At 38.7% G+C, this 13,571-nt stretch overlaps 1 protein-coding gene across 2 annotated transcripts in view; it reads left to right on the top strand.

The window, feature by feature from the left end:
• smchd1 (structural maintenance of chromosomes flexible hinge domain containing 1) overlaps positions 1-13,358 on the top strand; it is a 35,650-nt gene extending 22,292 nt beyond the window's left edge. For both annotated transcript variants that reach the window (XM_063483441.1, XM_063483440.1), the window contains exons 28-47: positions 49-167; positions 1,027-1,188; positions 1,275-1,403; positions 1,632-1,711; positions 1,811-1,968; positions 2,090-2,205; positions 2,967-3,028; positions 4,193-4,280; positions 6,105-6,236; positions 6,335-6,490; positions 6,581-6,707; positions 7,559-7,678; positions 8,043-8,128; positions 8,217-8,339; positions 8,429-8,610; positions 11,502-11,611; positions 12,137-12,207; positions 12,555-12,723; positions 12,825-12,983; positions 13,061-13,358. In XM_063483441.1, coding sequence (XP_063339511.1) covers positions 49-167; positions 1,027-1,188; positions 1,275-1,403; positions 1,632-1,711; positions 1,811-1,968; positions 2,090-2,205; positions 2,967-3,028; positions 4,193-4,280; positions 6,105-6,236; positions 6,335-6,490; positions 6,581-6,707; positions 7,559-7,678; positions 8,043-8,128; positions 8,217-8,339; positions 8,429-8,610; positions 11,502-11,611; positions 12,137-12,207; positions 12,555-12,723; positions 12,825-12,983; positions 13,061-13,155 — 2,444 coding nt within the window. In that variant the 3' untranslated portion in view covers positions 13,156-13,358. The remainder of the gene's footprint in view (positions 1-48; positions 168-1,026; positions 1,189-1,274; positions 1,404-1,631; positions 1,712-1,810; positions 1,969-2,089; positions 2,206-2,966; positions 3,029-4,192; positions 4,281-6,104; positions 6,237-6,334; positions 6,491-6,580; positions 6,708-7,558; positions 7,679-8,042; positions 8,129-8,216; positions 8,340-8,428; positions 8,611-11,501; positions 11,612-12,136; positions 12,208-12,554; positions 12,724-12,824; positions 12,984-13,060) is intronic.
• Positions 13,359-13,571: the final 213 nt, after the last annotated feature.

The raw sequence follows: 13,571 nt of genomic DNA, 5'->3' as shown, positions 1-13,571 counted from the left end.
AATTCATGGTTGCATGCTATATTACTCAGAACAACTTTCTTTGCACAGGCTTGGAGCTTGTGGACCAGTTTGACAATTTAACCAAGACGCTTACCCCCACCTGTGTGAACCATATAAAAGTGGAAGCTGAGGGGCTGGACAAATCAGCCATCACATTTAAATGGCAGGTGGGACCAGAGCCATGTGCATTTAAGACAAAAGTTGACTCAAATATTAGTTAAATCAAATCAAATATGCACTAATGCAATCTTAATATTATCTGAGCAAACAAAGCTCCCTTTATTATGTGTTTTTGGTGAGCTAAGGGTATACATGTGTGCATTTGCCCTTTCACCTGCCCTATGACCACTATAAATCTACTGAATCCTCCTCCCTACCAATAAAAAAAAAGCCTAATCCCAGATGCCTGCTTTTGTTAAAATAGCAAGGTCATATTACTGGAATTCCACAGATAATGAACCCTCCCTTACAAGTAAACAAGGAGACGAAACATTTTTCTACAATCTGTAGATGACACGAAAAGCTTTTGTCTTTGTGGTCAAAGTTCACTAAAATGGTAACAAAGTCGATGTTATTTTATATGACCGAGATGGTTTTGACCCTCATAAATTCAGAGGTGGTGTCACAAAGCTGCTGATTTGTGTACTGGGAGAGAGATGATTACAGCTGAAGGAGAGCAGGACATGTAAAGATAATGTTGCTTTTAGAAGAGGTTAATGAACTCTTGAAGGAACCAAGCTGTGTGCTATAAAATTTGTACTTAAAATGTTCACAATTTATCCTGCATTTTACCACTATAGTTACTATAGTGGTAAAATTGTAACTGTTTGCATTATTACGGCACCCGTGTAAATACTGTATGTGGTTCATGTGTCCTTAGAACTGTATTTGTATTTGTCTAACACAATACTGTAAGAAGATGATGAATAGAAAATTCAGTAACTTCTTTATTTAATAATGAGCCGGCCAGATGTGGTGATTGTGATGATCTAAGCTGATAAACCTCACGGCTCTGTATTGTACCAGGACAGCAGCTGTGCTGCCATGGTGACGGGAATTCGTTTCCAATCAGGGTCTCTCGGCCCCCGAGAACTGTCTTTCAGCTACTCTGACTTTGTGGAGCGTGTCAGTATTAAAGTGACCGCTGGACTCCCTGCTCAGCTTAAACTCATCAGCGAACCAGAGCAGGTAAACAAATACACGATTCTTAATTTAATTTCTTTTTAGAGACAAATTAAAGGTATAGCTCATCCTTTTGTGTTTTTTTTTTCCAGCCTTTGCAGGTGTTAAATGATCACGGCATCTCCAAACCATTTGTCGTCCAGCTGTGTGATGAGTGGGGAAACCCTTCTCCAGACCAGAGGGTTGTAGTGGACTTAAAGACTTCACCTCCAGGACTGACGGTTAGCTTGAAAATCAACACAATCAAAGAAAGCACCATGTAGTCCTGTGAAAAATGAAGTACAGTAGCTGTAAAGTAACAGCTTAGATTAGACCAGCTTTTATAGGGGTGGTCACACTTGCTGCTGATCACTTAGTCAGGTTTATAGGTTTGGCAACATCTGGCTGCTGTAGCAGCTGTATGGAATCTATACAATGATCTAATAGGAGAAGTCTTGTTATTGTTTCAGGTGAAAACCAATGTTATTTCACAACCTGTGAACGCAGAAGGGAAAGCGTCTTTCATTGTTAATGGTTTGAGCGGGCCGAAGTAAGTAAAATTTTATTTGTAGTAATACAGCATCAGTCTTGATGTTTCCACTACTGTAAAGTCACTAGTGGAAGTGTTGATAGCCTGTTCGTCCTCTAGGGGGTACTATCAGCTGCAGTTTAAAGGCTCCTTCAACAAAAAACCCATCCCTGGTCCATCAGTGAGCCTCACTGTCCTCCCTGATCCCAAAAAACCAGTCAGCCTATCGGTGGAGTATGACACCAGTGTCAAGTTTTTTGCTGGAAGCAAATTCCCAGGTTTGCATTTGTTTTTCTCTCTCCTTCCTTTAAAAAATGTTTTATTAATTCATTTATTTGTATTTTGATCAGTTTAATCTCTGTTCAGCCAAACTAAGGGAAGGTCTTTGTTTCTCTTCAGTTTTCTCAGTGACTGTGGTGTCTGATGAGGGAAGTCCAATTACTACTTTTAACCCAGCTGCTGTGTCCATGTTCATATGGGATCGGGTATCTTCAGGGAAAAAACCTCCAGAAAGAGTGAGTGACTAAAACACAAGAGTCTCCTTGATATACAGTGGTCCCTTGTTTATTGCAGGAGTTTTGTTCTAAAATAACCCGACAGGTGAAATCTGTGAAGTAGCCAACTTAATTTTTTACAATTATTATAGGTGTTTTAAATAAGGCTGTAAAACCCCTCACTACACACTTTACACACTTTTCTCAGACAGGCATGAACATTTTCACACTTTTCTCTCTTGTTTAAACGCTCTCAAAGTTCAAACCTTCGTAGAAAAATAAGTACAGTGTTATAGAATTAAAACCAAAGGCATCTGCGGGTGACTTTGATGGTGCAAATCATTTCGTTGACATTGTTGTGTTTGTTGGGGAGAAACTGTTCCAGTTTAAATATACAGCATACATCTTTAATGACTTAAAAACCCAAGAATTGGGCACACAAGTTTGAATTGTGGATTGTCTGGAATCCACAGAGGGTCAAAATTTCACATATATACATATACTCACTTAAATCTTTTAATAAGTGGTACTGAAGATTCTACAGTTTCTTTAAATTGGAAAAAGCCAAGTGTATTAACATTAGTGATAATGATTGACTATAGCCGTTAGTTTCTCTGTTAACATAAAAAAGATTTGTTTGACGCAACTCATTCGATTGACCAATACCAGGAAAACTAAAAAGGAGAATTGTAGATTTATGCAAGTAGAGGAGTTCTTTTTTTCCTATTGTAAACCTTTCTCTTAAAATAATATTTATTTATTTTTCAATATTTCTTGTGTAGGCCATTGAGCTGAAGTGTAATAAACCCATGAAAAATGAAAAGAATGACTGTTTTCACTTCAGGTAAGATACTTTTCAGGTCTATTTCTATTTTGTTTGACTTGGTGATGGATGTTTTAAAGCATAGCTTTTATATTAATATTATTAAGTTACTTCAAGCAGCTAGTTAGCTTAGCTTAGCTTCCACAAAGCCTTAAAACAGAGGAAACGGCTAGAGTGACCTAGTACCAATATAGGCAACAAATTCATCTTAACTAGTGAGTTTTAGAGCTGCTGGTACTGTAATAAAAATGTTTTATATGTAAAGTCAAACTAATGGTTTCTCTTGGTTTCCAGTCTTTGTGCTATGCTAACCAATGCTAAGCTAATCACTTGCATAAGGTAGTTTCAAATTTATAGTATGCAAGGGGTCCTGTCATTTTAGCTGACTCAATAAGGCAAGGCAAGGCAAGTTTATTTATATAGCACAATTCAACAACAAGGTGATTCAAAGTGCTTTACAGAGACATTAAAAACAAAAACAAATAAAAAGCACGATTTAAAATTGATTAAGACAAGCAAACAAACAAACAAACAAACAAACAAAACAGTATTTAAAATCAAAAATCAAAACAGTAGATAAAATCAGAACAGTAGATAGAGTCAGTAGTTAAAATGTAAGTTTTGAAATTTAAGCTTAAAAGTGTGGATTTGGTGCTTTATTCAAAAGCAGCTGAGAATAGGTGAGTCTTCAACCTGGATTTAAATAAACTGAGTGTTTCAGCTGATCTGAGGCTTTCTGGGAGTTTGTTCCAGATATATGGAGCATAAAAGCTGAATGCAGCTTCTCCGTGTTTGGTTCTGACTCTGGGAACTGATAAAAAACCGGATCCAGATGACCTGAGGGATCTGGAAGGTTCATACTGGGTCAGGAGGTCACTGATGTATTTTGGTCCTAAACCATTCAGAGCTTTATAAACCAGCATCAGAACTTTAAAGTCTATCCTCTGACGGACAGGCAGCCAGTGTAAAGACCTCAGAGCTGGACTGATGTGGTCCACTTTTTTGGTCTTAGTGAGGACTCTAGCAGCAGAGTTCTGAATGAGCTGTAGTTGTCTGACTGATTTTTTAGGTCAGACAATAAAACAGCATGTAGGACGATTTTCCAGAATATAGGTTTGTGTTAGAATAATGATGATGATGATAATAATAACTGAAAAAAATAATGTACCGTGCGTTTCCTTGCAGAGACAAAGACATCCCAAAGGAAGCTGGAAGGCACACCATACAGTTTTCTCTTCGTATTGACAAAAAAGACGTTCTCTACAGCAATCAGGTTGGTTTGAATATATAATAAAAAACACAAAACATTTTTAACACGTTCATATTTTGTTTTCAAACGCTCATAAAGCGTATTAAGCCACCCTATACATACTCATTATTTGTACCTACAGTGGTATGCAAAAGTTTGGGCACCCCTGATAATTTTTATGATTTTTCTTTAGAAATCATTGGTTGTTTGGATCAATTTTGAATCAATTTCATTTCAATATATCATATAGCAGACGAACACAATAATATTTGAGAAGTGAAATGAAGTGTGAAATTGTTACCTAAACAAAATTAGGCAGGTGCATAAATCTGGGCACCCCAATAGAAAAATTACATCAATATTTAGTAGATCCTACTTTTGCAGAAATAACAGCCGCTAAACGCTTCCTATAGCTTCCCATGAAAGTCTGGATTCTGGTTGAAGGTGGAGACAAAACATCTCCAGTTCAGTCAGGTTTGATGGTTTCCGAGCATGGACAGCCCGCTTTAAGTCACACCATAATATATCAGTAATAATCAGGTCTGGGGACTGAGATGGCCATTCCAGAACATTGTACTTGTTCCTCTGCCTGAATGCCTTAGTAGATTTTGAACAGTGTTTTGGGTCGTTGTCTTGTTGAAATATCCAGCCCCGGTGCAACTTCAACTTTGTCACTGATTCTTGAACATTGTTGTCAAGAATCTGCTGATATTGACTTGGATACTATGCAACCCTCAACTGTAACAAGTTTCCCAGTCCCTGCACTGGCCACACAGCCCCACAGCATGATGGAACCACCACCATATTTCACCGTAGGTAGCAGGTGTTTTTCTTGGAATGCTGTGTTCTTTTTCCTCCATCCATAACGCCCCTTGTTATGCCCAAATAACTCAATTATAGTTTGATCAGTCCACAGCACCTTATTCCAAAATGAAGCTAGCTTTAGCATACCTCAAGCGACTCTGTTTGTGCCATGTGCACAGAAATGGCTTCTTCTGCATTACTCTCCCATACAACAGCTCCTTGTGCAAAGTGCACTGAATAGTTTGAACATTGCACAGTGACACCATCTGCAGCAAGATGATGTTGCAGGTCTTTAGAGCTGATCTGTGGGTTGACTGTGACTGTTCTCACCATCCTTTGCCTCTGCTTATCTAAGATTTTTCTTGACCTGCCACTTCGGGCCTTAACTAGAACTGTGCCTGTGTTCTTCCATTTTCTCAATATGTTCCTAACTGTGGAAACAGACAGCTTAAATCTCTGAGACAGCTTTTTGTATCCTTCAACCTAAACCATGATGTTGAACAATCTTTGTTTTCAGGTCATTTGAGAGTTGTTTTGAGGCTCCCATGTTGCCCCTCTTCAGAGAGGATGCAAAGAGGGGGAAAAACTTGCAATTGGTCACCTTAAATACCCTTTTTCATGATTAGATTCACCTGTGTATGTAGGGTCAGGGGTCAGTAAGCTTACCAAACAAATTTTATGTTCCAATAATTAGTGCTAAAGGTATTCAAATCAATTAAAAGACAATGGTGCCCAAATTTATGCACCTACCAATTTTGTTTAAGTAACTATTGCACACTTTTTGTAAATCCTGTAAACTTCATTTCACTTCTCAAATATCATTGTGTTCGTCTGCTATATGATATATTTAAATGAAATTGCTGATCCAAACAACCAATGATTTATAAAGAAAAATCATGAAAATTATCAGGGGTGTCCAAACTTTTGCATACCACTGTATTTTACTGGAGAGTAGTTGGTCATTGAGCTGCTGCAGGGCTGTAGAGCTGTTGTGTTACTCACTGAGAGAATTGACTGACCTCAGTGCTGCTTCCCATCTTTTAGATTCGTATAGATGTGGTGGCCAATCAGCCTGTTAAACTGGGACCTGTCTCTCAGACTCCAACCCCAGTTGTTTCCTACAGCGAGGACATTGCCAGCCGAACCTTGGTTGAGAATATGACACTGAATATAATGGTAAGCTATTTATTTATTGTAAAATAGCAGAAGCAGCCTAAACGTTTCATAAATAAACTTTGCAGTCATAGTAAGTGAATTTCCTTGGTTGATTCCAGGATTTGCATGGCAACGCAGCAGGGCAGGATCTGGGAGGGAAGGTGATCATCACTATAAAGTCCTCAGATGGAGAGAGAAACAAAAGCTTCCCTCTTTTTGAAAGAGGAGCCAGCAGCCTTGCAATTAACTTAGTTGAGGGCAAGGCCCACATCCCTGTGAGTAACCATTCTTCACAGGACCAGCTTTTGTTTTGGAATTTAAGGGCCCCTCAGGGCTTATGATAATTGTTCACTTGCTCTCCTCAGAGGCTGGCTATCAGGGAGAATAGCCCCGGTGACAATAGCAGCACCTACATCCTTGTTTTCAAACCTGAAGTGTCTGCCCATCTCATAACCCTGACTGCTTTTGAGCTCCCCTTCCTTTTTTACAATGGTATGGAAAAACTGAGTGGTAAATGCTATTACGTGCAGCTTAAGATTTGTGGAAATTAAAGCATTACTTTAATTTTGTTGTTTAGTACATTTTTTTGGTTGTTTTTTACAAAATTCACTAATACACATAGTGGTATTCAACCATGTTGGTGTCTTTTAAACTTTTTTCTGTCTTTCTTTCCTTTTTTTACTACACGTGAACATATAATGAAGGACTGTGGGGTGACTTTATATTCAGACTTGTTGAGGAAGTATCTGCATGCTGTCAGCTGGAAGCTCTAACAAAAAAAATCTCTATATTACAATATATTACACCAGCAGTCCCCAACCTTTTTTGCCTCACGGACCGGTTTATGCCCGACAATATTTTCACAGACCGGCCTTTAAGGTGTCGTGGATAAATACAACAAAATAAAACTAGTACCGGTACCGAAATAAAGAAGATTTATTCATAACACACGTGAAAAGACCAAGGAAAACCGAGTTAACGATAAAAACGATAACAAAATAACGCTGAAAACCGATAAAAACCCTGAAAACCATACGTTTCACACCTGAGCCTCAACTCTCGCGGCCCGGCACCAAACGACTCACGGACCGGTACCGGTCCGAGGCCCGGGGTTTGGGGACCGCTGTATTACACTATTTATCAGATTTAATCATTCCAGCCCACTTTGATCACTACCTGTGAGCCAAAAAACTGAAATGCTATTTAAAGCTATTATACTTAAGAGTAGTATTAATAATAGTATTACTACTGTTACACTACTATAGTACTATTGCTTAGATTTGCCTTCTGACCATTCACTGTTAATTTATAAACAATTAATTCTTCTTTTTTTTCCATTTTAGATGCACAGAACCAGCAAAAAATGTCTGAACTGACCAGGAAAAAAGATGAGCTCAGCAGTGCTATTGAGAAATATAACGAAACCTTGCGTACATACAAGGAGCTCCTTGGGTTGCTGACGGGTAAGGTGTACTGTGTGCTTCTTGTATGTTGAACCAGGTCTCATTTGAAATATCCTTGTTCTAGTTTTTTTCTTAGACTTCATTGTTTGTTGATCTCTGCCTTGACATGCAACAGCGATTAGTGTTTAAAGACTGTAGGTTGTGTTAGTAGGTCGTGTGGATAAGCTGCAAACAAACGGCCCCTTTTGGAATTAATGAAGTTACCTGAATCTGAATAATCTCATGTCAGTGCAAATGGGTATAGCTACAGAAATGATACTTTTAAACCACTGACTTTGATATAGTCTTAAATCTGTAATTTATCTGGGTTTCCCTCCCATACGTGATTAAAATTGTCTGCAAATGAAAATATTTTCCCCCTTAGCTTCTTGCCTGACTGCCAGTAAGAAAGAGACTGATCTTAAAAACGAGCTATGCCGGAGGAAAGTGACAATCCCTCACCCCATATCTGTAAGTTATTATGTCCATCCACACCCAACTTTTTTTTCTTTTTCTTTTTTAAACTGAACTGGAAATTATATTTCTTATGTATCTGTAGGCACAACATATTGATACACTAATAAAAAAGAAGAGTACTGAAGCAGAAGCAATTCAGAAAGTGTCCCGACGAGTTTTCCCCATCCGTGACAACTTTAGGGGACAGGCAGATGTTTTGGGAATGGTAACTTTCTTTTTTTCTTTTAAAGATTCAGTACTTGTTTTGAGATGAATTTTCTGGAGATGTGTTTATCCTCTAATTTTTGAATGCAGGTTGGCCACCTGGCCCTCGTGCAGGATGATGCCGCTGCGTGGGTCATCTCCTGGAACATCAGAGGTGATATGGACTGTGTCATTACCAAAACAACAGAAGCAGCGCAGCGGATCTATCGTGACACGCAGGGCAGGCAGCAGGTCATGGCCCTCGACAGCGTGCTTGTGCCACCAGGAAAAAGGTACATGGAAGATGTATTTTATTAGTGTTGGCGTCTGACTGACGTGTGATGAAGATGTATGTGTCCTTTTATTAAAGTCTTTCCTTTTTAAGCCCTTTCCTTCCCAAAGTCTCTCAAAAACAGTAATTTAGAGCTCTTGTGGCAGCTCCATTTTGAACAGGCTGCCTGAAAGTCAGCTAGAATAATGTCGAACTATATCAATGTATGCTTTGAACCTTGGGAGTCTGGAAATATGTTTTCCTCCAGAATAGCCACATTTAGTGTACAGTGTAACACTCTGTAAACACAGGTGGTCTCTCACTTTAGTTTGCTGTAAAAATAATGGTGACTGTAATTATTAGCACATATAAGACCTCCATCCTGCTGCTCTTTGTTGGGGCTGTTTGGACACTAATGAGATTTACTTAACGACCAGCTGCTGCAGGTTTTTGCCAGTTTTTGCAAAGCTAGTGATTTAAGGGCACATCCCTCTTTTATAAGACTTTTAGTTTTTAGAATGTATTTTTTCTAACATCAAGTGCTTTTATTTTGTATTCTGATTTGATTTTTATTGTAAAAAGTGTTTGTTTTTTAAAATCTGATCACTGTTTCTGTTTGAGGTAAAAGTTTCTTTCACTGTTAAAATCACTTTAATATAATGAAAATCTTTGTCTCTTAATGTGAGGATGAAAGCCTTTGTTTGCTTTTGGAGACACGGGGGAGGAAAAGTAAAGCATCAGAGATGAGAAGCTGAATCTGGGGCGTGTTTGACATAAAGCACTTTGCAAAAGTCTTGAGAGATCCTTCATTTCTGGGGTTTTTTTGGGGGGGTTTTTTGGTTTTTTTTTATAATTTTCAGTCGAGTCCTTATACCAAACCTTTTTCACTGGAATTTATTGTTTGTTAAGCTACTAAACACAGTCTATAACTCATTCAAGAAACCTAAGTGAAGGAATGAGGCTGTGTTGTGATGACACCTAACAGACAACTTAGCAAAGAACTAATTTAAATTGTATCTTTAGGAACTTTGTTACTAACAGCCTGTCACATAAACCCACATCATTTTTTTTCCATTTCTTTAGCTGAATATATGACAAATGCCAAAGATAACACAGTTTGACAGACAAAATGGTGTTTTTGCACCAACAATATGATTCCCAAAGCGCTATTAGTCAAAAACTTGGCAGATCTCGCTGGTGTGCAGTGACTCTCTGTGGAGAACAACAAAGAAGGCATGTCTGTAAAGACTCTACAGCAGGTTAACAGTATCTGAAAATCATGCACTTAAGAAATAGGAAGAAAAATCCAGAAAAGACCTGAGACAGGACTTGAGAGATGCATCTGGTCCTCGGTTGATCCATCTGCGATTCACTAAAGCCTCATCAAAAATGGTCTAAGTAGACAGATGGCTTTCAAGAAGCTATTTTTAAAGAAGGAAAACTGGGAGAAATGGCTGAGGTATGCCAAAGTTAGTTCCAGTCATTGTCAATATGTACAAGGAGGTCAGGAGAGGGATACAACAGTGAGTGTCTACGGACATCTGTAAAACATGGCCGAGGCTCTGTCGTAATTTGGGGTCGCATTATGTTGGAGATCTTGTCAATTGATGGAATTATTGATTGACACACTGTCAATGCAGCAAAAGAACTTCCCCAGAGCCCGGGCATCAATATTATTGAAGCAGTCGGGGATCATCTTGATGGAGCACAGAACGAAAGGCAGCCAACATCCAAAGAAAAGCTTTGAATGTCCTTCAAGAAGCCTGGAGAACTATTCATGAAGACTGCTTTAAACGGTCATACCAAAAATTGACTTTCAAGCTCGTTAGTATTGTACAGAATCAGCTGTTTGTCTTGTGTGCTGTATTTCCTTGTATGTTTCCACATGTTTCAGTTAATTATTGCACCCATTTCCCATTGTCCAAGCAAAGGATGGAGAAATTAGGAGTTCCTCAAGGCTTCTTCACAGTGTTGTATTCAGGCGCTGTATTTTTTTCTCGTTGCTTTGTTTGGCATATTTACAGAAAAGGAAACCTCACATGTAAGAATCACTCATTTCTGTTTCCAGCTGTATTGCTGCTACAGTTCACCCCCTTAAGAGAAACCCATTCTCTTTTTCTTGATTTTTAGTTGGAAACCGTTTCTCTGCTCATACTGAGTATTAGTGCTTTAGTTGCTTCTGAGAGAAAGAATATTGAATACACAGTATATTATGGGTTATTGATCTAATTTACTATTTTAACAGTTATGCATAATTTTTTATAAAGTCAACAGTACTAAAAACCCTGCAGTCCTCCCTGCAGTACTATTACTTCTAAGCGTACTAGTCCCCTCACGTGAATAACATAAGTCTATATTAGTCATTGTTTCAGCACTAATTTAGAATGCAACAGTAAAGCTGTTTACACTTAATTATCAGTCAGTTAATTATTTTTAATTAATTATGTAATTATAATTAATCAATTATGTAATGTGCAATTTTTTTAACATATTTTTGTCTTTCTTTTATCAAAGTGAAGTGACTGCTGAATTTAAGATGAAGTCAACATCACACTAGAAACTGTCATGTCTGATCTGCAAAATACTGAAAAAAATATACAAATCCAAACAGCTGATCGACTAATCTATCAACGGATGTCTTAATGCTTACTAAAGTTAATCTAAAACACCTTCTGAAGGTCTGCAGACATTTTTATAGATCATACAGAAATGATGTGGATCAGCTGGAAGGACACACACAAAAACAAATTCTGGCATGAAATGGAAAAGATCCACATAAACGGAGTCTGTACTACACATGAACTGTAGCATAGCAGTGTTCATTTATGCAAAGAGAAATGATCGTGCATGGTTTGATGTTGCCTTTACGTTTGGAGCGAAGTGTCATGGTGTTGTGATTTGAATTGCTTACAGACCACTGCCACACATAAGAAATGGCTACCCGCTCTTTGAACCCCATGGGAACCCGGTGTACGCCAGAGAGCTGCTGCTGTACCCCTGTGATCCGGAGAGCTGTGACATCGGTGAGCTGCCTTAAATGGATTTCCCCTGCTCAGCGTAACGCTGCCTGTTTGTTTGGTTATTGCAGATTTGAAGTAAGACTCCGGCGTTTCTGTGGGTTTTTAGAGGCTTGCCATCTCAGTCTGTGTTTGCTGTTGTTTCGGGGGTATTTCCCTTATGCCCCCACCACTCCTGTAAAGATTGGGGTAAATGTTTCCACCTGGGATCCAGCCTCACAGGGTGGAGGGGGCTTTCTCTCCAGGGGCACTGTCGTTGGAGAAGAAATTGGGCCTCTTTCCCGAAATTAAAATGACTGTTTATGTAGTGATTTTCTTTGTCGTGGGTAAAAGTTGGCTCTGTCTGTTTGGATTTAGAGCATTTACCGTTTAAATTTACACTGATTGCCTCTGATTTACATTGAAATATGAACACTTGGCTTCTTGCCACTTGATTATGAAAGTTTTCAGTAGCAGTTAAAAAAAAGTTAGTTTTAAATTTGTTCCAGCAGGTCTGAAAGTTTCTTGCTCGTGCTATTTTTTTCTTTCTAGTGTTTAAGAACATCCTGGGAGATACTATTCTGATTGATGACCTGGACTCTGCAAATAACTACAGAAGGGCGGTGAGTGACTTTGCTGAAGCAAATGTGCAATTTTTTTTTAAACTAACACTGTGCCAGAGCTGGTGCCTAATGTAGAACTGATTAGACTTTTATTAGATCCAGTGGAGGAAAAAAAAAGAGGGACTGCTGCCAAAGACTGAAACTCAATGGCTATTGGAGGGGCCAGGAAAACCCGATGATTCATCGATGACCTTTGCAGATTGTGTCCACTATGCTCTCAAACCTGTCATATTGTGTGCTGGCTCCTCAATGGAACCAGGGGAGAACTGGCTTTGCAGCAGCAGTGTTGCTGTATTGGTGGAAACTCTGGTTAATTTCCTCTAACAAAAAAAAGCTGTTGTTTACAGGTGGTGCAGAACAGGATCCAATGTCCCACCATACTGACCAGGCAGGGGGATAGGGTCAGTAGCAGGGGAAAGTTTGGAGGTGCACAGAACAGGGCCCCACTGATGACCACATTACACATGTTTGGAGCCCCCCTCCCACAGCAGTACCACAGTCTAAAGGAACAAATAGGTGACTTAAATCATGGACATTTTACATTTTTAAAGCTTGATTTTGTAGCCTTAATGATTCAGATTATGCTGTAATTTCTGTTTTCTGGGTGTGCTTGACAGACCTGCTCAGCCAGTACTGCTCAGCTGTATTGAAGAGGGAGGAAATAGAAAGGGAGCGAGATGATCACGTTAAAAAAATTACGTCTCCTGATGTGCAGCAAAAGCAAAAAGATTTGGACGACAAAAAGAGGCAGCTAAAAGAGATTGAAAAGGAACTCGGTATGCTGTTTGAGGCAGTTGTTGATGATTTTATTTTGATTTTGTTGAATTTTAATTGATCTTTGTTCTTCTTCTAGCATCAGCATCAGCAAAAGGAATGAAACGAGGCGCTGTGGATGGTGGTCAGCCCTCCAGCAGCATTTCAAAAAGAGCAAGACAGAGTTCCACATAAGAGATTCTGATTGGACCAATTGATTGTTTTACTATAAGTCTTTTTTTGTAGTTTTATTTCTTTGTTAACTTTGAGTTGATACAATGTATTTTATTTTTTAGATGCCTTTTGTACATTTTAACACTTTTGTAATGGTAAAAACTGCTTATGATCTTTGCAGAGCATGCTGAATCTGCTGAATGTATGCATTAAAAAATTCTTAAGATCGCACTTTGTGTATTTATTCGTTTCATTTCTGAAAAACGCAAAACTGAAAACTTTACTTGTTAAGTTTAAGCATACCGACAGTGTTAGGCGCACATTTTACGCACGGAGATAATCACTGTGCCTTTGAAACAAAACCAACTATTATCCACATTTAGACGTCCGGATATTATGTACGGCGATTACAATGTTTTATATGCGAAATGAGAACG

This window comes from Pelmatolapia mariae, linkage group LG9 (genome assembly GCF_036321145.2).
Source record: "Pelmatolapia mariae isolate MD_Pm_ZW linkage group LG9, Pm_UMD_F_2, whole genome shotgun sequence".
Classification (NCBI taxonomy): Eukaryota; Metazoa; Chordata; class Actinopteri; order Cichliformes; family Cichlidae; genus Pelmatolapia; species Pelmatolapia mariae.
Note: the sequence above shows the minus strand (reverse complement) of the source record. Positions and strands in the feature narration are given on the sequence as shown.